Source organism: Macrotis lagotis, chromosome 3 (genome assembly GCF_037893015.1).
Source record: "Macrotis lagotis isolate mMagLag1 chromosome 3, bilby.v1.9.chrom.fasta, whole genome shotgun sequence".
Taxonomy (NCBI): Eukaryota; Metazoa; Chordata; class Mammalia; order Peramelemorphia; family Peramelidae; genus Macrotis; species Macrotis lagotis.
In genome coordinates this window covers 116374444-116398560 of record NC_133660.1, presented here as the reverse complement: position 1 = coordinate 116398560, position 24117 = coordinate 116374444, and the positions used below count along the sequence as shown (strand labels likewise).

Here is a 24117-nt window from a genome sequence, read left to right as displayed (position 1 = left end):
TTGGCAACAGAGAATAATGAGTCAATAAAAGTCACATGCAGGCCTCCAGCTCAGGTGTCAGTCCATCACCAGGACTTTTGCAAAAGACAACATTCTGAGTGAGTTTTTCCTCTTACTTAGAGGTAAGCGAGTGCTGATTAGTTTGGCACATGTCTCAGAAGTCTCTGGTGAATATGATAGTGTTAGCCATCTGGTTTTGTCAGGAAAACAGTGAGCTGGTAATTTCCTTATTTAAACATCATATTAAAAAATGTGGCGGTAAAGGCCATTCCATAAAAGGGCTTGTAATGTTCTGGTCAAAGGCTACACATTTGTGAGACTCGGCACTAATCTACCCCAGATGAGAGGCAGTGTTGGCTTCAGCTCCATGACAGCTACTTTTGTGGCTTCTGATGCTTTCTGATCAGTCTTATGAAATGGTGGATGCAGCAGGGATGGCCAGCTCGACCATGTGAATGGGATAGTTTGCACTGCCCTATGGCTGGAGAACATCTTTCCCACATTTTACTCAACTTTCCCAGGGAAAGCTTAGAACACACAGTCAGACTGTATTATCCCTGCTGCTTAGCAATGAACAGAAACAGTCAAGGCTAGGAGTTCTGTTCAATTATTGATCCTAGGGAAGGGTCTGGACCTGTGAGTTCATCGGCATAGGGAACCCCAGAATAAAAAAATTACCTCTGCCAAGGCAAGGTTGGCTGCTTCTCTGCAATGTAAGCCAAGGGCAGAGTTCTCAAGTCCCATTATGTTTTTGTGGACCCTTTGAGCAGATTGAAGAAGCCCATAGACTCTTCAGAATAATAGTTTTCTATTTATAAAATAAAATGCAGAAATTAGTTAAAAGAAATATGGGGGTCCTCTCCCACCATTTACATGTAGAAATCCCCTGAAAACTTGTCATCAACCCTAAGTTAAGAATCTGTCTTGCAGAGAACTAGGACAACCTTATTAGACTGGCTATGGACAATGAAAAACAAAAAAAAGCCATTCAGAATCTGATGAAAACATTCACTTTTAAAAAAATCTCTCTTATGAACTTCTTTCCCTTAATTTCTCATACTGAAAATGACTAATCTCTAAATATGTTTGACACAAATGTGTGTGTACAATATTAACCTGACTTCTGCTTGAGGGGTGTGAAGGATTTCTGTTTAAAAAAAAAAAAAGAATCAGTCCTGGAAAGCTACCTTCACTAAGGGGTTAAATGTCTTCAGTTCTGTTGGTTCTTATCCTTTATTATTGAAGACCACCAATATGACATCACTACATTTGAGAAAAATTACAGTTTGTCCCACTGTAGCTGATCAGACTAATACAAGCTCAGAATGCTCTACCACAGGTCGGGCACAAATTGTTCATGTGAACACCTGGGGTGGGTATTCTAAATTGTGTAGCTCATGTTTCTTTTGAGCTGCTTCAATTCTGCCTTTCTCACAGAGCACAGCACCCTCACTGATGAGGGCATGCTAGGCCAGGCAGTCCTGTGCCACTGTCTCCCATGCTGTACAATCAATTCTAAAGTTCTTCAATGAGGACTTCAGGGCATCTTGGTATAGCTTCTTCTAATCCCCTTGTGAGTGCTTGCCTTGTCTGATTTCTCCATAGTTTTTCTGGCAAATGTATGTCTGGCATTTTAACAATGTGTCCAGCCCATCATAGTTGCACTCTTTATAGTAATGTTGGAATGCTGGGCAGTTTAGCTTGAGAAAGGACCTCAGTGTCTGGTATCTTCTGCCAGGTGATCTTGAGAATCTTCCTAAGACAATTTAAATGGAAGCAATTCAGTTTCCTGACATGGCACTGGTCAACTGTTTAGGTTTCACAGGCATATAGCAATGAGGTCAGTATTATGGCTCTGTAGAACTTCAGTTTGGTAGTCAGTCTAATACCTCTTCTCTCCCATTGCTCCCATATTTTTTAGCATGATGTTTTCAGCCATGTTATCAAATGTCTTCACTGAGGATGAACGTGGCCTCAAGGTCAGCCACTGCACTGATGACAAATTCTTTTGGAGCCTCCCAAATACTGAGCTAGCTCTGGGAAATGCATGTGTCAGCTTCATTGTCAATGTGTTCTTCCTTGGAAAGGATACTGCCAAGGTAAGTGAACTGGTCCACAATACTCAAAACTCCTCCATTTGCTGTAATCAATGTTTCCACATATGGATGGTGTGATGCTGGCTGATGGAGCACCTGAGTTTTCTTGATATTAACTGTTAGACCAAAATTAGCACAAGTAGCAGAGAATTGATCCATACTTTATTGCATCTCAGCTTCAGAAGCTGCATTATAGTGTACAATCATCTGCAAACAGAAGATCATGTATAACACTCTCTCCACTTTAGTCTTGCCTTGAAGCCTTTTCAAATTGAAGAATTTGTCATCAGTGCAGTGGCTGACCTTGAGGCCACGTTCATCCTCAGTGAAGACATTTGATAACATGGCTGAAAACATCATGCTAAAAAATATGGGAGCAAGGACACAGCCTGATTTCACTCCATTGGTAACTGGGAAATTTTGAGAACATTGTCCACTATCCAGAACCTGGGCAAGCATGTCATCATCAAATTTATGTACAATACTGATGAACTTCTCTGGGCAATGAAATTTTGACCTAATTTTCCATAAATCCTCATGAGTGATAGTTATCAAAGACCTTGGCCAGATCTACAAATGTTCTGTTCCTGGCATTTTTCCTAGAATTGTTGGGCAGTAAACACCATATTGACTGTTCCTCTACCATTCCTGAAGCCACACTGACTCTCAGCCTGGTGAGAAGAACTCTGGCAAAAAAATCTTACCAGCAATGACTAAAAGAGAAATATCCCTGTGATTGTCACAGGACAATCCATTCCCTTTACCTTTATAGAGATGGACAATGGAGGTAATTTTGAATTCTTGGGAGATAATCTCTTCATGCTATATAACCTGGAAAATTTCAGTCAATTTTTGGATGAGCAATGGAGCCCCCACCTTGTAGATCTCAGTTGGAACAGAATCAGCACCAGGTGCTTTGCTACTTGAAAGGAGTCTAATGGCATTCAAAACCTCTTCTTCAGTTGGAACTTCAGCTAGGTTGATTAACTTCAACTTGAAGCTGTCAATGGCTTCTGCATTGATTGATGATGATCTGTTAAGAATACTATGGAAGTGTTCAGCCCATTTCTCTAGGATCATATCCCTATCATTAATCAATGTGGATCCATCAGCCCTGAGTAGTTGAGATGCACCATATGTCTTTGGCCCATAAATAGCCTTTAGGGCATCATAAAAGCATTTTGGTTTGTTGCAGTCTGCATAAATTGAATTTCATTAGCCTTCTTACTGAACCAAGATTCCTGCCTCTCTCTAAGCTTGGCTTGTACTTTACTTTTTTTTTTAGGTTTTTTTTTTTGCAAGGCAGATGGGGTTAAGTGGCTTGCCCAAGGCCACACAGCTAGGTAATTATTAAGTGTCTGAGGCCAGATTTGAACCCAGGTACTCCTGACTCCAAGGCCGGTGTTTTATCCACTATGCCACCTAGCCTCCCTGTACTTTACTTTTCACAGAATTAAATGCTGCCTTCTTAGAAATGGATGAACTAACCTGCTGGTAAACCCTGTGGAGTTCTTGTTTTTCTTTGAGCAGCTTCTGTACTTCCCCATCATTTTCATTAAAACTAGTCTTGGCTTTTGTGAGTGTTCTGGTCCAGATGAGCAAATGCAGTGCTGTATGTCAGATCTCTGAAAGCTGCCCGCTCCTTTTCTGTTCCACTGATGCTAACTCTGTGTTAGCAACAAACTGTTCCCTGCTCAGACAGACACTCTAATTTCTTGATAGCAATTCTTCTAGCAGTCATTTTGCCTTAGGGCCGCCACTTTGGTTGAATATGAATATTTAGCTTGGAGAAGATCAGTCTGTGAACAGTCCAGTACTCTGTACCATATATTACCTTTGTCACTCTCACTTCCTGTCTGTCTCTTCTCCTTATGATCACATAGTCTAATAAATACCAAAGTTTGCTACAAGGGTGCATCCAGGAAGTTTTCTTGCATTTAGGTAAATGGAAGACAATGTTTGTGACAAGAAGATCATGAGATGCACAAGTCTTCAGTAGAAGGTGACCATTGCTATTGCTATTTCCAACTCCATTCCTCCCAAGGATTCCCTTCCACGTCTGGTAATCTGCAGCATTAAAGTCACCTACAATTATAAGATTGTCCTCTTTTGGTACATTCATAAGAGTCTACAGGTCTTCATAAAATTTTTATTTAACTTCATCAGAGTCCTTCATCATGATAGGAATATAGGTACTGATGAGGGTGGCATGGCAATTTCTTGGAAGTGGAAATCTCATTGTCATGACCCTGTTGTTCACTCCTTTAGGTAGGTATTCAAGAATTTTGACTAGATTAGTTTTGAGTGCAAAACCTACTCCAGCTTCACAACATTCCCCTTCACTGTGGCCACACCAGAAAAATGTGTATCCAGCTGTGATTTTAGTAAGCTGATTTTCATTTGCTAGCCTTGTTTCACTCAGGGCTGCTGTTTTGATATGATACCTGCTGAGTTCTGTTGCAACAAGAGCTGTTTGTCTTTCAGGTTCATTGGATCGTGTGCAGTCTGTGAGTGTGTGCACATTCCATGGACTAATGATGAGTGGAATCTTCTCTGAACAAGTTTTTGTAGATTTTTTTGTCTCAACTGCACTGTGGGATGCCCCCCTCCTGTGGTAGGCTGCTTTCCATCTTTGATGTCCACCTGAGCCACCTAACTCACCTGTGGCTCCAAGAAGCTATAGCATGAACAGCAGCCACACCCAGATAAACTGTTTTGGCAGGTGGGCTAAAGGAAGTTGAGGGTAACTGAGTCTCAAATTCATTGGTGAATAGTGGGGAGTGTCTAACCCAAGCATGTGAAGTCTTCCACTGGTGGAATGGGCTAAAGAGAACATTTGTCCCAACAACCATGAAGCCAGCTATAGCAGGTGCTGTGGAGCGTTTTAGAGCTTGGTTAGATATCAAAGACACCATGATCATCTACTGCATCTAGAGCCATCACCAGTTGTCTTGACTGTCACCATGCTAGATCATGATGACTTTGGAAGAGGAAGTGAGGTGGATAACTTCATACAGCTCTACCTCACTTACCAACTTATGCAGGCAACAAAGACATCACTCATAACCATTTCTCAAAGTCCTGTGGTGACAGGCAAGTGACAAGGCAGCAGGTGTGATGTAGTCATAACCCTGCTCACAGGTGGTCCAGGTCATAGTGTCATTTCTCCACTGAAAACAGCAGTGGAATTCGGCAGCCCCCTGAGTGACTGAACAGCTCTTTGAAGGATTGTATTGCTCACCTCCTGATGCAAGGAAGGGATAGAAAAGATGCCCTAAAATGTCTTACATGCTACAGGAGAAAGAGGGCTACATCTGTAGCCAGTCACTTGTCTTCTCTATAAGTCACTCCACAGAGATCTGAAGGTTTCTTTGCTATCTGACGAGGTGTGCCCATGAGGATCAGGTGCCCATTAATAGCTTCCAGCTCTAGATCTATAATCTCATTTATGTTGCACACTGGCATGAGCCTACAAGCAACCAATAAGAAAGATTGGTTCTATTGATAAGAAAACCAAGATAGACTGACCCAGTAGAAGCAGATGAAACGCAAAGATAAAGGCACAAGGGAACAAGAAAGGAAACACAAAACCTTTTTGCCAATTGATCACATCTCCTTCCTTGCTCTGGTGAAGGCACAAATATATATACATTTAGCCAGCTTAGAGATACCCAAACAGTAAGTAGGGATAGTGATAAATATATAAATATACATATAAATTTTTGTAAGGTTTGCAAGGTCCTTTACAAATACTATCTCATTTAGCCTCACAAGGATTCCAGGAGATAAAGTGCTATAATCAGCACATTAAAATGAGGCATTATATGAGGCAGGCAGAGGTTTAAGTAAATTGCCCAGTCACATGGCTAGTAAATATTGGAGGCTGAATTTGAATTCAGATCTTCCTCATTCTAGGTCTAGGTCTCTAGCCACTGTGTAGTAATTTGAGTATTCATATTCCTTTAGCTTTTAACGGTTAATATAAAGCACTTTTCTCAAAGAATAGTAGGAAGAGTGCCATACCAAGTCAGAGGACTTGAGTTAAGATCACACTTCTGCCCCCCATGGTACTTCATGTGAGATCTCAGGCAAGTCTCTATGCGCCTAAGCTTCCTCATTTGAAAAATAAAAAAGATGGTCTCTGAGGTCCCAGATCTATAAATATCACTATTTCAGTTTTATAGCTGAGGGAAAATAAGTTACAGGGCTAAAATCACTTGTCCATGCATCATATAGTGTCTTCTATGGTGCAGAATTTGAACCCAGCACTCTGGATTTCAAATCCAGTTCTATTATTTTGACTGCATTAGTAGCTGTGTGACTACAGCTAAGTTACTTTGCCCATTTGAAAAACGGTAGAATGATATTGCACTATCCACAATCTTTCTCAAAAGAGAGATTTAGAGAAAAGCCTTATAAACATATGAGCTATTACTATTCTTCTCTAGCAGGGTGCCTACTACATCCTTCTGGTTATTTATTTCTCCATTTGTGGGTAAACGTCCACCTTCTTCCCTTCAGAGATTTCAGCAGTTTCCTCCTTTAACTTTTGAATGATTAAAAAACTAAAACAAATATTCCCTAACCTCCTCAAAAGAGAAAATCTCCATCAATTATTAAATTATTAAAAGGTAACTGTCCTCATAGCTCCCAGTTAGATGAAGTAGATTATGATGATGATAATGATAATAATAATTATGATGATAATAAAGATAATGATGATAAAGATAATGATTAGAACAGCTAACATTTATATTATATTTTTAAAAGATTAGCAAAGAACTGAACAAATATTACCTTGTTTAATCCTTACAACAGCCCTGCTACTATTATTCTTATTTTACAGATAAGAAACTGAGGTAGAGTTGAAGCAATCTGCCCAGGCAGCAAGTGTCTGAGATAACATCTGAACTCAGGACCCACATCTTCCTGACTCTAGATGCAGTGTTCTATCCATCAAACCACCTAGAACACTGCATCTAGAGTCAGGAAGACTAGAGTTCAGCCAGACACTTACTAGGGAAGCAATTTAACCAACGTTACACAGGGTCTTGGTACCAGGGTCAGGATTTGAACTTGAGTCTCCCAATAATATATCCATTGCTCTATAATATAGCCCCCGGGAAGGTTAGACTGTAAAATACAGCTAAGATAAATATTTAGGTACACTTTTATAACTTAATATCATTTCAGGTTCGGTTTAGGATGCCTCACTATGGTTTGCTTCAACTATTATTAAAAGTAGTCTGTGTTCCTCTGAGTAGGCAAATCTGACCAGAGAGGTACCATGGGAGGTGGAAGAAGAACTGGGCCTGATGAAATAAGCCCAAGTTGAAATCCTGGTTCAGATCATAGGATCATAGAGCTAGAATGTACCCCAAAAGTCATTCAGGCCCCCAGGACTTTCTCAAGGTCACACAGTCAGTAGGATCTGACCTAAGGTTCTGACTAAGAGTCAATGCTCTTGTCAGTCTGTGACATTTAAAGATGAGAAACAGCTGTTTCTGAGCTGTTTTTCACCTTTAAAAAGGAGATAGTTACACTACTTGCAAGGTCATAAAAACAAAATAATTAATGATAATAATAATAACTGGTATTTGCATAGCATTTTAAGGCTAGTGGAGTACTTCATAAAAGTTCATCACAAAAATAGTGAGAGGGAGGGACTTGTTATTTCTTTTTTACAGAGAAGGAAAACTAAAGCAGCAAGTGGTTAAATCATTTGCCCAAAGTGAATATGTGTCTAAGGGCAGATTTGAACTCAGGTCTTCCAGACTCCAGGTTCTGAACCACCTAACTGTTTTTCATAAAACAAAATACAAGGAAAACTGTCAAGTTCTATGTCTCTGTAAGTCATCATCATTGTTTACAGTTTGATGCTGTAAGCTCCATCCATGAGGGCAGGCACCACATCTCAGCAACCACCACTCTTGTCTGCTTTGCTCCAGCTCAAGAGGCCTTTTCTCTTTGATTCTCACAACTTTCCATTATTATCAATTCTATTCAAATATTTTTCTAGAAATGCTAATTATATCAATAACATGAGAAAAAGAAAAATTTACTGTTTCCAAAACTATCTTTTTGTTTTCAGATAATACCTAAAAAGAGTAGACTTAAAAAACCAAAAAAATAAACCAAAGAATAACTTTAAGCAAAATCAATGGATACAAAATAAATTCATATAAATCATCAGCATGAAAATGGAAGGGAGATTTCACTTAAAATAACAAAGAGGATATAAAATGTTTAAGAGGCTACCTACCTATACATATACATATACACATATATATACATATACATATGAAATATAAATGGAACTAGATGAACACAACAAAAAAGCACTCTTTACACAAAATTTACAGACCAAGAGCCATTAGTTCCTCATAGGCAGGCTAAGTCAAATATAATAAAAATGACAATACTATCTAAATTAACTTACTGATTCAGGGTCAGACTAATCAAACTACTAAAGGACTACTTTACAGAGGTATGAAAAAAAATTCATCTGAAGGAAAAGTCAAGAATATCAAGGGAAGGGGCAGCTAGGTGGTATAGTGGATAAAGCACCAGCCCTGGAGTCAGGAGTACCTGGGTTCAAATCCAGCCTCAGACACTTAATAATTACCTAGCTGTGTGGCCTTGGGCAAGCCATTTAACCCCATTTTCCTTGCAAAAACCTTAAAAAAAAAAGAAAAAATGCCAAGAGAATTATCTTTAATTAGGAAGAAAGAGGGTCTAATAGTACCACATTTCAAACTATACTGCAAAACCCTAATTCTGCAAGCAAGTTGGTATTGGGTAAGTAATAGTGGAAAAGAATAGATACACAATAGACAGAAGCAAGTGAGTATAATAATCTAGTTTTTTTGATAGATCCCAGGATTCCAGTTATTGAGATAAGGAATCAAAGTGGGGGAAAAAATTTAGTATAGAACAATGTCTCACATCACCGATCAAAATAAGTTCCAGAGATTATGCCTAAAGGGCAACAAAAATGTGCAATAGCACTACTGGGTCTATACCCTGAAGAGATTATGAAAAAGGGTAAAAACATCACTTGCACAACAATATTTATAGCAGCCCTATTTGTGGTGGCAAAAAATTGGAAATTAAATGAATGTCCTTCAATTGGGGAATGGCTGAACAAATTGTGGTGTATGTATGTCATGGAACATCATTGTTCTATTAGAAACTAGGAGGGATGGGAATTCAGGGAAGCCTGGAAAGATTTGCATGAACTGATGTGGAGCAAGATGAGCAGAACCAGAAAAACACTGTACATCCTAACAGCAACATGGGGGTGATGATCAACTTTGATGGACTTGTTCATCCCTTCATTGCAACAACCAGGGACAATTTTGGGCTGTCTATAATGGAGAATAGCATCTGTATCCAGAGAAAGAATTATGGACTTTGAACAAAGACCAAAGACTATTACTGTCAAATTAAAAAAAAAGTTATGATAATATATAATTTTACTATCTCATACTTTATTGGTCTTCCTTAAGGATATGATATCTCTGTCATTACATTCAGTTGAGATCAATGTATAACATGGAAGCAATGTAAAGACTAACAGAATGCCTTCTGTAGGGAGGGGGTGGGGGAGGGAAGCAAGAATGGGGGGAAAATTGTAATACTCAAAATAAATAAAATCTTTCTTTCTTAAGTTCCAGAGAGGTACATGGTTAAAATATAAAGAGTGACTTAGAAGAGCATGGAAGAAATTACCTTTAAAATCTATGGAAAGGGAAGAGTTCAGGATAAAAGGGATGGGGGGAGGGGTTGTTGCAGGTAAAATGGAAAATTATGATTACATAAAATTAAAAAAATCAACACAGTTAAAATTAGTAGAAAAACTGGGAAACTGGAAGAAAATCTTTTGAAAGTCAGTTTCTTTGGGAAAAAAGGTCTAATTTAAGATATGTAGGGAATTGAATCAAATTTATAACAATAAATTCTTTTCCTCAATTGATAAAAATTCAAATGACATGAATGTGCTATTTTCAGAGAAAGATATCCAAATGATCAAAAACCTTATGAAAAATACTCTAAATAACCAATAATCAGAAAAATGCAAATTAAAAACTCAGAGATAATAATTCATACACTCAAGATTACTTGAGCTGACAATAAAGGAAAATGACAAGTACTGGAAGGATTGGATATAACAAGCATACTAATGTACAATTGGCTGAGCTGTGAACTGGTCCAAACATTGTGGAAAGTAATTTGGAACTATGCTTAAAAATTTATCAAATTCTGCATACCCTTTGACCCAGTGATACCACTTCTAGGTATAGGCCTCAAAAATATCAAAAAGAGAAGAAAAGGGCCAACATATACAAAAATATTTATAGCAGCTCTTTTAGTAGTCACACAGAATTGGAAACTGAGGGGATACTCATTAATGGGGAAATGGCTTGAACAAAAGATGGCCTATGAACATGATAAGAGAAAATGAAGGAGATGGTTTCAGAGAAGCCTGAGAAGATTTGCATGAACTGATAAAAGTGAAAGGAGCAGAACTAGGGAAACAATATTGGCAAAGCTAATCAATTTCCTAAAATATAATTTTATTTTTCTAATTATATGTAAAGATAGTTTTCAACATTAATATTTTATAAAATTTGAATTCACATTTTTTTGCCTCCTTCCCTTCCCTCTCCTCATGACAGTGAGTAATCTGATATGGGTTATACATGCACAATCATGTTTATCACATTTCCACATTAGACATGTTGTGAAAGAAGAATCAGAACAAAAGAGAAAAAACCATGAGAAAGGGAAAAAAAACATAAAACCAATTTTAAAAAATGAAAATAGGAGGCTTTGGTCTGCATTCAGACTCCATAGCTTTATTTTTTTCTGGATGTAGATGGCATTTTCCATAACAAGTCTTTTAGAATTGTCTTTGTTCAACTATATTGCTGGAGAAGAGTTAAGTTGTTTATAGCTGAACCACATGCAAGGTTGTTATTAATGTGTTAGGCATTAGTTCATTTAAGTCTTTCTGTGTTTTTCTAAAATATACCTGAACATGATTTCTTACAGAATAGTATTCCATCACATTCATTAGTTCAGTCATTCACTAACTGATCATCCCTTCAATTTCTAATTCTTTGCCACTACAAAGAGCTGTTATAAATATTTTTGTACATGTGGGTCTTTTCACCTTTTTTTTTAGGATTTCTTTGCAATACAGACCTAGTAGCAGTATTGTTGAACAAAGGGTAAAACAAAGTTTTATAGCCCTTTGGGCAAAGAAAGATAATCAGTTCTGAAAGACTTAGGAACTCTGATATACAATGACCTATCACAATTCTAAAGAACACATGATGCTTTTGGGGCGGCTAGGTGGCGCAGTGGATAAAGCACCAGCCCTGGAGTCAGGAGTACCTGGGTTCAAATCCAGTCTCAGAGAATAATTACCTAGCTGTGTGGCCTTGGTCAAGCCACTTAACCCCATTTGCCTTGCAAAAAAAAAACCCTAAAAAAAAAAGAACACATGATGCTGAATGGATTCAGAGTGCAGACTGAAGAATATTTTTTCTTACTTTCTTTTTGTTTTTATTTGGATATGACTAATGTGGGAATTTGCTTTATATGCCTATACATATTTGTAATGAGCTTTGTTTTATTTGTTTTTTTTAATGAGTCGTGTAGAGGAAGGAGGGAAGAGAAACAATTTGAAATTGAAAATAAAATTGAATAAAAAATAATAAAGTATAGCTGGGTTCTGGAGACAAAATATGTGCCTCCGAATAAGTTCTGTGTTAAAAGTAAAAAAAAAAAGTTTCTGGTTCTAGCTTGATCACCATCAAACTAAAGGAAGTGCTGATGAGACTAAACATTTTGTTTAATCTTGAAAAAACAAAAAGGGCCTTATCCTTACAAATGGGAATTCATTTTATAAGTATAAATATCATGTTTCAGTTAGTGGACATACTACTAGTATTAGCTTTCCCAGTCTATAGCTCTGCCTGGCTAGATGTGACCACATGTCTTTCGATATGCTTTCTCTAATATCTAGCCATGACCATTTTTACAGCCTGAGGGTAAGAAGAAAATTAACTCCAGATCCAAGGAGTCTGTAGTTGCACTAGAATCATTAGGATCCTAGGATTTAAGAGACCTCAGAGATCCTCAGTACAGGGGTTCTTAACCATTTTTTAGGTCATAGACCCCTTTTTGGCAATATGGCAAAACCATTCCCCACAATGTTTTAAGATAACAGAATTACATGGAAATTCTGTTATAGTTAACTAGTTGTCAAAAGATTAGAAAATACAAATTCATAGGCCCCAGAATAAGAACCCCTCCATCCTGTCCAAACTTTACCAACTCCCCACATCTGTCCATTTTGCAGGTCTGAAAGAAGATTTTCAGGATTTTCCCAAAGTCACAAAGGTAATAAAAACCCAAGCCTCTGATGCCAAATTCAGTGGTCAGTGTTCCAGAAGGACAATTTTCTTCAGATTCCCTCATTCTTCTGTGATCCAAGACAGAAAAACAGATGATTTTTTTAGGCACTGTGTAAAATATATCTTTTTATTTAACTTTTCCAGAGCAAGTGATATGAGCTATTTTTTATTTTTTTTAACAGAGTGGAGACTGACTCTAAAATCACCCAGTAGCTGGCAAGCAGAGGGTACACTTTTATAAAATGAACAATAAAATCAATTTCGGAAATTGCATAGAGCTGAAATATGGTGAGTAACAATGTCAACCAAATGGATTTTCCTAACGTGGTACTCTGAAGGTGAATGCACTGTATCTCAATTGTCCTGGGCAGACTAAAGTCTGCCAATATGGATTGAGATGACTTTTTCAAACTACTTAACTTTAAAATGCAATTCTAGACAGAATATATATTTATCATGGGAAATTATTTTATGGGCATTTCATCCAGGAAGCCAACCAGGGCTCCTCAGGCTTACTTAATGCCCAAAGGAAAACTTTGAAAAACAATCCATTTAGCAATAATTCTATTCATTTATCTCTTTATGATTTTGGCTTTTTTCCCCTAAGAGATGGCTTAACCTTTTCGGTGATGTCAAAAATAAAAGGGCTATAACTTCAAATGGGGAACAACCAGTTGGTGAAGGGTGAAATTATTTAAGTAAGGCCTTTGCATGCAAATCCCCTTAGGACTAACACAAGACAGAGATCAGCACTTATGGTCAGACTATAAATGTCAACTGGGAGCTCTCTGGTACAGGATTCATCAAAATCCCATTGGAGTTATCCTCAACTTCCAAGTCTTTTAAAAACTGCACCACCAGCACCAGTACCACCTCCAACACCAGCACCTCCACCACCGCCACCTGCCATCACCACCACCACCATCCCTTTATGTGAACCTCACTCTGTTTATCTATAGTTTATGTTTTTGCATACCCTTCTCCACCCAGCAACATTTTTTCTAAAGTCTGATGGATCTTTTCTGATTTTTTAAGAGACCTAATGATGATTAAATAAGTTATTCCTCTTCCCTTTCAGATGGGGAAACAAATCAAGTTATAAACCCAAAGTGACCCAGTTACAGACCAATAAACCAGAAGTGGAGCCAAGAATTTTCATTCTCCTGTCAGAGGTTCATTACATTACACAGAGGGTAATACTTAGGGGATAATTTAACACAATGGTGGGGACCTAATACACATTTATAAACTGTTAACTTGGAATGTTCATAAAATACATCTATAGCACTGAGACTCTAGACAGGGTCATGAACTAAGTGCAAAGAGCATGGGACTTGGGAATGAAGTTCTCTAAATCTAGACAGAGATCTCCCACTAATCAGCTAATGTGACCAGAGCTTCAGCTTATCAATTGGATAAACAATGATGAAGTGTTTACTAACCATCAGGCACTGTGCCAGCTCCAGGTACAAAACCATAAACCTTCCTCCTCTATCAATCCGGGGTCATCTGGATACCCTCTAATGTAATGTGAGGCTGTGGTTTCTCTTGGGCCATCAGAGTTGAAACTTTCTTTTTACTATGTCCCATCAAGCACCTAATTCAGCCGACCTCAGGGGTGCTCAAGACATCCTTGGACTTCATCAGATGGGATTCACCAAAAACAAACAAGAGGGAGCTCATGGAGTTCACAAACCAATCCTACATGGCATCAGTCTTCAAAGGGAACCAAAGGCCTTCAGGAAATAGAATATGGAAAACAAAGACCAAACCTCAACGGGGAGAATATATGGTCTTTTTTCATGCCTCAACTACTTCATCTATAAAATAAAGTTTATTTCTGTAACTCAGAGGATTTAAGTGATGCTCTGCACTGCCACATTGCTATTTCGCCTGGATTTATGGTTTATTCAGGGTGCATTTTAAATAAGAACAAAAACAAAAAATGACAGCCCTTGTTTACACTGTATATTTAGATTGTACTTCCCAGACTATGAATAGTCCAGATAAATTTAAAAATATGATTTCACTTACATTTACAATATGGTTAAAAATAACCCCAGAACAACTTAAAAAGTATTATACAAATTGAATAAATTTGGAAGCAGTGGTGGGGATGACCACTAAGTATTCCTAATTACGTGATAGTGTCCAGAAGCAACAAGATGGCAGTGGGAAACACCAGATAAAAACAAGAAAGACCATGAGAGTTTCTGCTTTTTTCATTTATTAACAGTTTGTGAAATCATTTAATCTCAGAGCCTGTTTACTCCTCTGTAAAATGGGGATAACCATAGCCTTACCTGTAGACTGTGAGGATCAAATGAGATGAATGTGAAAGTACTTTGTGAAGAGCTGTGCAAATACAAATTATAAAATGTGCTTCTTGGACAACCACTAAAATTAGTTTACATAACCTGAAGCACACACCAATCAATTATGGGACAGGTGAGTCCAGGCCTGGCAAGTAAAAACCTACCTGGGCATGGATAATTCCCATGCCTATGATTATTATAAGCATACAGATAATCATAATAATTACCACATATTATTGTACACCAAGATGTGAAAATTCAAAGTCCTGTTGCTTTATCAGCAGATCTGGACATCAAGTCCCTTACTCCTGCATCTGAAATGATGGTTATTGAGTGAAGAGGGTAAGCATACATGATGGAGGTAGGAAACTAAATCAGATACAGTTGTATCATGAAGAAAGGTATCTCATAAAGTTAGAGGAGAGAAGGACATGGGTTTTCAGTTGGCCTGAGAAGTGGGGTCTAGACTCTAGAGGAAGCTAAGAAGCAGGAGAGATTTGACTGTAGACTGTAGATTTGACTGGTCTGGCTTGAGAAATAGGAAAATAGTTTGAAAATAGTCTGCAATAGTTTTAAGAATTTGGGGTACCTGGAAAAGGTCTTCAGATAAATGACTTCTGGAAAACAAAAATCCATCTCTCTGAAGGTTTTATTAATATTAACAGTGGTAACACATTACCATTTTTGGCATGTTACCTTAATAAGCAGTGTCAGAACATTTTTCCAGTATCAAAGGTAATATAAATAAAGTAACAATTATTGTATTATTAGAGTCCACATCATACCACCAAATAACAGCAAAGATTAAAGGAGAGAGATGAATATTTAGTTCTGAAGTTTAGATCCTTGTAATTTTTATACAATGTGTGGGTAAGTCTAGGAGTGTGCATACAGAAGAGATTCTCTGCCGAGAACATGGAGCTCTGATGCTTTGCAAAGCCCTCCTCCCACTGCTATTTATTTAATGAATACTCTTGGGCATTCTTTAAATGGAAAGATGGTTCATTAGATTGGTGCATCTGCCCCTCTCAGCAATCTGTTGTGTTTCTGATGCAGACAGAAAAAGCCACGGAAATATCATTTTTCAGGTGTGCTCTGGGTAGCTCAGCTTCTGGGGACTTCAAAGTCATAAAGACAGCCTAATTTCAGGAAAAATAATTTGCCTGAATCACTCAATTTCCTTTCTCCTCTCTTCATCTTTAATATCTGTGGACACGTCAGACAGAGAAAGTTGGTTTGTAATGCCAGAAGATGGCTATATCATCAACCAGAGCTGATGCATTACTATGTGATAACCCAACTCCTCTCTCTACCCCAAAACAAGTATGTTCTTCTAACGTCAGAAGACACAAATCAAAAGTCTGGAATTTGAGGGATTGGAGAAACTTATGTTTCTCAAAACCCAAGTCTTAAACTAGTCTGGAAGGCATTTCCTCCTCATTTCCCACACAGCTTGGCTCATGTCTCTCTTCTGGTCCCTACCCTTTCCCCAGGAAACTATTCTGTAAGTGCTTTGTGTCAACTATTCTGAGTTCAAAGTGTATAACCCAATGGAAAGAAGAACTCTTAAGAGCAGAGACTTAAAATAAAACCAACCTGAAACTCAAGAACCAGTAGAATGCTTGCCACATAACAGGACTTTACTTCTTATTGAATGAATGACTGAATTCATGGTTTCTGTCACATTCTTGAGATGGCTGGTCAGCTTTCAAAGCCTTTTTTCTCTCCTTCTAAGAAAGAAGCTAACTGACGGAACACAATACACGCATGGCTATTTTTCTCAGAAATCCCAACAACAATGTTGGGAACAGGCAAAAAAAAAAAAAGATCAATTTCTAGCTGTCCTACATTATCTTAAGACTTGCTTTGTCCAAATGGAGCAGTGCCAAATGAAGATAGATAATTAATGCTTTTGATAAGGAAGAAGATTCTCCCTCCTACCCCAGTAAGATAGCAAATATGAAATAAAATGGAGGATTCTTATGCAATGGTATTTTGGCTTGGCCAGAAATTGAGGGGGCAGGATGGTAAGGAAGGATAGGCTTGGCAGAAACTCAATTTAGCTAAATGGAGCCCTGAAAAATATTTGAGAGATTTAAGCTGCTTCAGGATAAGAGGGGCTACATAAATTATGATTACAATAATTACTTGTGCTAAAATTGTGTCTTTAATCTGTGAAATTCCAAGTACTATGCAAAGTAGCTCATTAATGGATGAGGAAGTAGGGGCTTGAGAGAGAGAGAGAGAGAGAGAGAGAGAGAGAGAGAGAGAGAGGTGTGTGTGTGTGTGTGTGTGTGTGTGTGTGTGTGTGTGTGTGTGCCCGCAGACACACATAAATGTAATTCTAATGAAGAATATCAGTGTCTAGCTAGCATATAAATGTTCATCCTAAACCCTGCAAATATTTAATACTAACTCATTAAAACTGTGGGAGTTTGGATTTTCATTAGGTTTTGCCACAGCAGCAATAAGAGAATATCAAGACATCCAATTTCTTGTGGGGAGAACCATTTGTCAGGAACATGCTCAGGCCCTTTCAGAAGTCCACTGTGACAACTACACATATATCCAAAGCAGCAAACTCACCAATGGCATTTGATGCAGAAAGAAGACGGATTGCCGAAACACCAATTTTCAAAGTGGGAAAGAATCCCAGCAACCACTGAATTCAACCTGAAGAAAAACCCCTTCAGTGGGTCAGCCAGGGTTTGCTTGGAGAACTCTAGTGAAGGGATAGCCACACTCTCCTGAGGCTTTCTGGTAGATCTCCATCAGAAAGCTTTTCTTTACAATAAGCCCAGCTCTGTCTTTAGAACTTTCTCTTTTCATTTCTAGTTCCCCTCTGAGCCATACACAACCAATATAACCCTTCATACATTTGGACACAGCTATCATGTCCCCAGGGAATCTTCCCTCCTTCTATGCCAAACCCTCCTCATTCCTTTCATTAATTCTTACACAACATGACCTCAAGACCCTGTACCATCTTGGATATCATACTTTAGAAAAGAACCAATTTCCTAAAGTGAGGCATCTAGAATCCAAACAAGTGCAAAAGTTGTAAATGACTTTCAAAAGGGACAGAAGCAACATTTTAGAGGTGCCAGAAACAACTCCTTAATATGGATGGATTCCTGGTCTCCCCAGCCCTAACAGCCTTAGCCTAAAATTTCCAAAATGGCCACTGGAGTCAATTCTTTTCTTCTACCTATGCTCAGGAAAATAAAGAGCTGGCTTTTGAAAACTTAAAATCTCACTGGACCTTGCTATAGTTCGATACAGATGCAAGCATCAAGAAATGCTGGCGAGATGTTGATATTCTTCTTTGCCGCAGTCACCTGGGAAAGGCTTGTCTATGCTGGGAGGCTGCCTGGTGAAAACACTTACTGTTCATAGTTGCCATTTTTACAGGGGAGAAATAATCACATGGCTAGAAATTTTTTCAGTTTCCTGCCCTCACAAAGGGAAAAAGGGTTACTCCCCAGACTTCTTAAACATCTGTAGGAAAAATCTAAGAAATCTGCGGGCATGCTCCTAGCTCCAAGGACATGAAGCCTGACAACCAGTTAATGTGACTCCTCAGAGAGTGTTTTCTCAACTGCTGAAAATGAATACGGTCAGGTTTATTTTAGCAAATGATCAACAGACCTACCAATAGGCCGAAGCTCTGTTCAGGCAAAATCCCATACTGTTCAACAAGCCTCCCTCTGGTCACACTGGGGAGCTCGGGAAGTCTCTCTCGAATCCAATCGATATTTACCACTTGCTGGGGATCTGCAGACACAGGCAGGGACTCAGCATCATACAGGATCAATGGGGGAAGATTGGGCTCTGGCATGAATCTGGGAAAAAGAAGAGGCTGCTTAGGATTCAATTTTCTCAAGAAATAACCATAAGGACAGGACAAGGAGAACCTTGAGGCGTGATGGGATTACCAAGTGAGAGCAGGCCTCTCTCCTTAGGGAGGCCCGGGTGCAAGCTCTCTCTCTCTCTCTGAAACAAGTCTCTCATAGGCAAGAAGTTGAAGGAAAGGTGCTGGCCAGCACCAGCTGGTTAATGGGAGGTTTCTCTCCAAGGAGTTCCCCATGCCAATGAACTCACAGGTGCAAACTGGCTGCCTATCCTACAGTGAGGATATTGGAGTGTCTGAGTGACCACTGAAGAAACATCCTAGATCACCAGGTCTCCCTACCTTTTGGGAACTCATCTCATCATCATCATTAATGTGTTTGTTTTAAAGTCAAAATCTGCCACTAGCTTGGGTTCAAGGAATGATTGGATTTTGAGCTTATAAACTGGTTCTATAAGTAGTTCAAGTCTTCCTGCAGAAGATTCTCTACCCTAGGCATGTACAGGGTCCATCTGTTGTGTTCTCTCTCTCTCTCTCTCTCTCTCTCTCTCTCTCTCTCTCTCTCTCTCTCTCCTCTCCCCTTGATGAACACACAAACTTCTGTCTCTCTCACTCTCCTTATCTATTTAACTACATTTATTAAACAGCTTAGAAAAGCATGAGTGATACAGAACAAAGAAGGGCTCCACAGTCGTAACTTCAAGATCAAGGCAAGCCATCATCTCCAGGCCTGACTGGTGCTGAAAATCTGAACCAGAGGAGAGGAATGCAGATTGAGACTGACTCTCCGTGAGTGCTGACTAAGAGTTCTCTGCCAGTAACTTCAGTAGTTTTGATGGAATTCTCTAGGGTGTGAAGAGTAGTGCCGGCATGCTTTAGCAAACACCAAAAGTAAACACAATAATGGCAGCAACATCACAGACAAAATAGTTCTGAGAGAGAAGGCAGCCCCCAACCTAAAAACCCACTAGATTTAGAACGGTCACACTGATGGTTTGCAAATAGAGATGCATTCTCCTGGGGCAATGGCTTCTGGTCCCATCTCTGTCCTTGCCCTTCTCCAGTCTAACCCTTGACTGCCACTTTCAAAAGCAAAAAGAAGAGTAGTACTGGAGGCAGAGTGTCTGGGATTGAATCCTCTTCCTCATAATTTACTATATATGTAATCCTAGGCAAATCACACGTAACCACTCTGGGCTTTGTTTTTTTTTCATCTAAAAGATCAGAAGGTAGTGGTGGCTAGGTGGCACAGTGGATAAAGCACTGGCCCTGGAGTCAGGAGTACCTGGGTTCAAATCCGGTCTCAGACACTTAATAATTACCTAGCTGTGTGGCCTTGGGCAAGCTACTTAACCCCGTTTGCCTTGCAAAAAAAAACCCTAAAAAAAAAAAGATCAGAAGGTTGAAATAGATAATTTCCCCCTCTTTCCTTGCTCCAGGGAAATGACTACAGGGAGAGGGAATGTAAGTCTTCAGTCAAGATTGCAATGAAACTCCTCACCTCTTTGAAACACATTCTTCATGAACAGCTGCAGTAAGGATCTGTCTACATTCAGGAAGAAAAGCGAGATCTGCCTCCGTTGCCTTTCTCCCTTGCTCTCTCCCTTGGTGACCTCTAACTAGGGGCAGTTTCACAATTAATGCAATATGTGGGAGCCCTCCTGGAAGGCTTTGGAAAACTTTCCTCTTCTACTCTATATCTTGATCGCAAAATCTACACTTCTTTGCATGGCATTTGCTGGAACCAAAGTGTGGCAGAAGACTGGAAGCACAAAGACAACAAAAATTGGAGACCATGCAGAAAAAGCAATTGAGAAGAAAGATGAGTGATGTGTCTCACAAAGATTTTGCAAATTGTCTGGTGATTTGTTCTGGGAGTTTGGTGTGTCAAGGGAATATATCTTCACCTGAAACTTTAATTTAAACATGTGTAAGTTTGCATATGCTTTATTAGGAATTGGCATCTAATTTACATATTAAAAGTTTTCTCAAATTGTTGTCTGTGATCTTCTGAATACTTAGAAATTGTGATGAGATTTAGAACTTGTAGAGTCCTTTTAGCCCAACATCCTCATTAAAGATTTTATTTAAATTAAAAAAAAAAAAAGAAATAATTTCAGAGGCCTCTTCCAGCTCTATGACCCTGTGAAAATTAAATTTACCCATGAATGGTAGCAGCACAAATACTCTGGAACATTATGACAGAATGGCCAGAAGGGACCTAACCAGACCTTGTAGTCTAGCGCCCTCATTTTACAGATGAGGAAACAGAGGCCCAGAGAAATTAAGAGACTTGCCTAGGGTCACAAAAATGAAGGGTTTGAATATAGGTCCTCATCTGATGTGCAATAAGAAGAAACCTGGGAAAACCAAGGATTCAAACCCCAGTCAAATACACATAGCTTATTATTTGGGTTTTTCTGAACACAATTTAGGCTCACCTGCTCAATTTTTTAGCCCATTATTTCACAAATTAGCACAGTTATATTTACAAAATTTGAACTGACATTAAGCTAACCTGAGTTCTGAAGGAACTCCACTGAACACATCCCTCCCCTTCTCTCAGAGGAATGTTAGTGTGTATATGAACACATAGTCCCAATCACTTTTCAATGTTCATGGGGAATCAGGTCTTTCATAATTCCCTCTTATGCTACTGAGGTCACTAGCTCAGTGACTTATAAGCCAGCTCTTAGTTGCTGTTGCCTTGACCTATGATTTCTCTGATTCAGGGAGTGAGCTGCCTGGCTCCCTCTACCAGGGCAGATAAATAGTTCTGAGACTGTCTGGGTGGGGGGTGGGGGTCTAAGAGGTTAAAATCAAAGCCATTGTGTAACAGAGAAAGGACTTCTTGTTTCTGAGGCCCAGCACTCACCTTGCCTCCAAGCAACCCCTCTTATTTAAGTGGCCTTAAGGTCCCAGTGAAGATTTAATCTACTGAGTCTTAAAACGGCAAAAGATTTTTGGAATACACTGTATATACTAAGACTGGGAAGAAAGAATGTCTGTATTTTCTATCATGCAACAATGGCAACAACAAGAGCAATATCTTTTTTTTTTTGCAAGGCAAATGGGGTTAAGTGGCTTGCCCAAGGCCACACAGCTAGGTAATTATTAAGTGTCTGAGGTCAGATTTGAACTCAGGTCCTCCTGACTCCAGAACCAGTGCTCTATCCACTGTGACACCTAGCCGCCCCAAGAGCAATATCTTTAGAATTAATGGCAGATCAGAAATCGTTGCTTTTGTGTGTGTCCAATACAATGGAACCAAATCCCAAATATATCAAAGTATTAGGAAATTAAGAGAAGTTTCCTACCGGTAATCTTGCTTTCCTTCTTTATCCCTCATTGACACAGTGCACCTGGCACAAAAAATAAAGACATCAGTTAACATTAAAGATGATTTTTCTTCAGTGCTGCCATCTTCTCTCCAATTCCCAGCTCAGAATTCCAGTTCTCTTCATTCCTAACTCTCTGACCAAGAGCCAATGCAGGACTGATCTTGTATCATGGGCCCACCTTTCAAAATGGGAAACTAGACAAGGAATCAAAGTGAGCTGAATAGAAAATGCAAAAAATTGAAAAAACAAAACAGCTGAAGAGCAAGGTTGTTGGTCTACAAGATGAAGTATTCTAGGCTGTTTAAAGTAGATACTAGATGGGAAAAGTAAAGCAGTAAAAGAGGAAAAGGAAAGAAAGCAAGGATTCATAAACTAGGAATACTCACTAAGAAAAGAAACAGAATAGGAGAGGGTCCAAAGGCCATTTAATGATCAAGAGGCAATGGGACCCAAAGCCTAGGGTGTCAGGGAAGGGAAGCCTAGCCATGTTTCCCAATGGACTTAGACTCCTAGCACAGACACTTTTGCTTAGACTCTAAAAGGCTGTCCTCCCCCTCCATGGACTCTCTCCCCAAAATGATTTTCAACACAAACTTACCCAAGTTTCTCATCAAATGCGCGAGTTTCATTCAGAATTTTGCCTCCATTCTGAAGTTCTTTGATCTGTCTCTGAATTTCATAGTCTAAGAGAAACAAAGTGATTTACCATCATAGGATCACACTATAAATTCTCTGATTAACACCTTCCACCGAAAGGAAGGCAATAATTAGAAAGAACCTTAAAAAAATTAATTATACCCATGTATCACAAGGAAGAGGATTACTATATTAATTATTTCATGATATGACACATTTCCCCACAACTTTAGCCCAAAGGTAAGTCTTGGCTACCTGAAATCTTAATGTTTTCCCAGACTTCCTTCTGATAACTACCTTGATCTTCTCACCAAATCCCATTTTAAAAAATCTGACTTCCACAGAAACCACATCATTGATTGTTATCTGTCTCTGTCCCTTCCTTGTCCTCTCTGATGTAGGCTGTTGGCCAAGAGAGAGGAGGAAGAAGAAAAAGTGAAGGGCTTAGAAAGACCCTGAAAACTAAGAATCTGGAGCTAGACCCTACAGGCTACTGAGCTCAGTTATTTATGCCTCTCAAATGACAGCTCATCCCTACTAATGGCTTGTCCTATCTAATGTTTCTGTATCAAGGAATAGTTAATTTCTATTTCCAAAATTCTGCAATGGCACTGAGGAATGTCTCACAGAAAGTTTGCCTCAGAAGATGGGGAAATGTCCTCTTGTTCCCGCTAGTTTCCCTTGAGAACCCATTAAAATAAAATAGCATTTGACATTTATACAGCTCCTTCAAGTTTGCAAAATGTTTTATATATATTATCTCATTTGAGCCTGAGAAAAATTTCACAAGGTGTGTGCTGCAAGTAGTATTTTAGAGGAATACTACCTCTAATATTTCTGGTAAGGAATCTGAGGCTCTAGAGATAAAGTCACTTATGAACAAATACAAAGTTAGTGTTGGAGTGGGAATCTAAATACAGGTCTCAATTTGATTCAGTCTCAAAATACTTTTTTATACCTATAATAGTTTCATATCAGGTCAAGATTTATAAAAGTACAGTGTTCTACAATGTGCCACCTAACTGTAGGATGCCAGGTTAGTCAACTAATTTGAGTTTCCTCATCTGTGAAATAGGGGTAATAACAGCACCTACCTCAGAGTTATGGTCAAACTCAAACGAGATCATGTACATGTTGAAATGTCGTCATGTCAGCTATCATTCATTCCATTTCTCACTACCAGAGCAGACTGGGTTGAGAAGCCTGAGATACACAAGGCGCTACATAAATGCCTATTCACTGATTGACTAACTGATCATAAATTTGTGTTACCCTTTGGGAACCATCTTCATCTTTTGTTTTTGCTATACTCTAGACTAATGAATTCTACAAGTTCATCACCTTCTGGACAAAGGAGATTTTCTCCTTCATTACTCCAAAATTCTTTCAAGTTTCCAATCTGTTGTTGAAACCCAACCCTAACTGCATCCCTTATTATTTTATAATTTGGATCAG

At 38.9% G+C, this 24117-nt stretch overlaps 1 protein-coding gene and 1 pseudogene across 2 annotated transcripts in view; one reads left to right on the top strand and one right to left on the bottom strand.

The window, feature by feature from the left end:
* GATB (glutamyl-tRNA amidotransferase subunit B) overlaps positions 1-24117 on the bottom strand; it is a 142499-nt gene that overhangs the window by 52210 nt on the left and 66172 nt on the right. For both annotated transcript variants that reach the window (XM_074229138.1, XM_074229139.1), the window contains 3 exons: positions 22625-22709; positions 22003-22047; positions 18488-18677 (listed from right to left, as the gene is read on the bottom strand). In XM_074229138.1, the coding sequence (XP_074085239.1) occupies positions 18488-18677; positions 22003-22047; positions 22625-22709 (320 nt within the window). The remainder of the gene's footprint in view (positions 1-18487; positions 18678-22002; positions 22048-22624; positions 22710-24117) is intronic.
* LOC141517789 (small integral membrane protein 11-like) lies at positions 20295-20729 on the top strand (annotated as a pseudogene).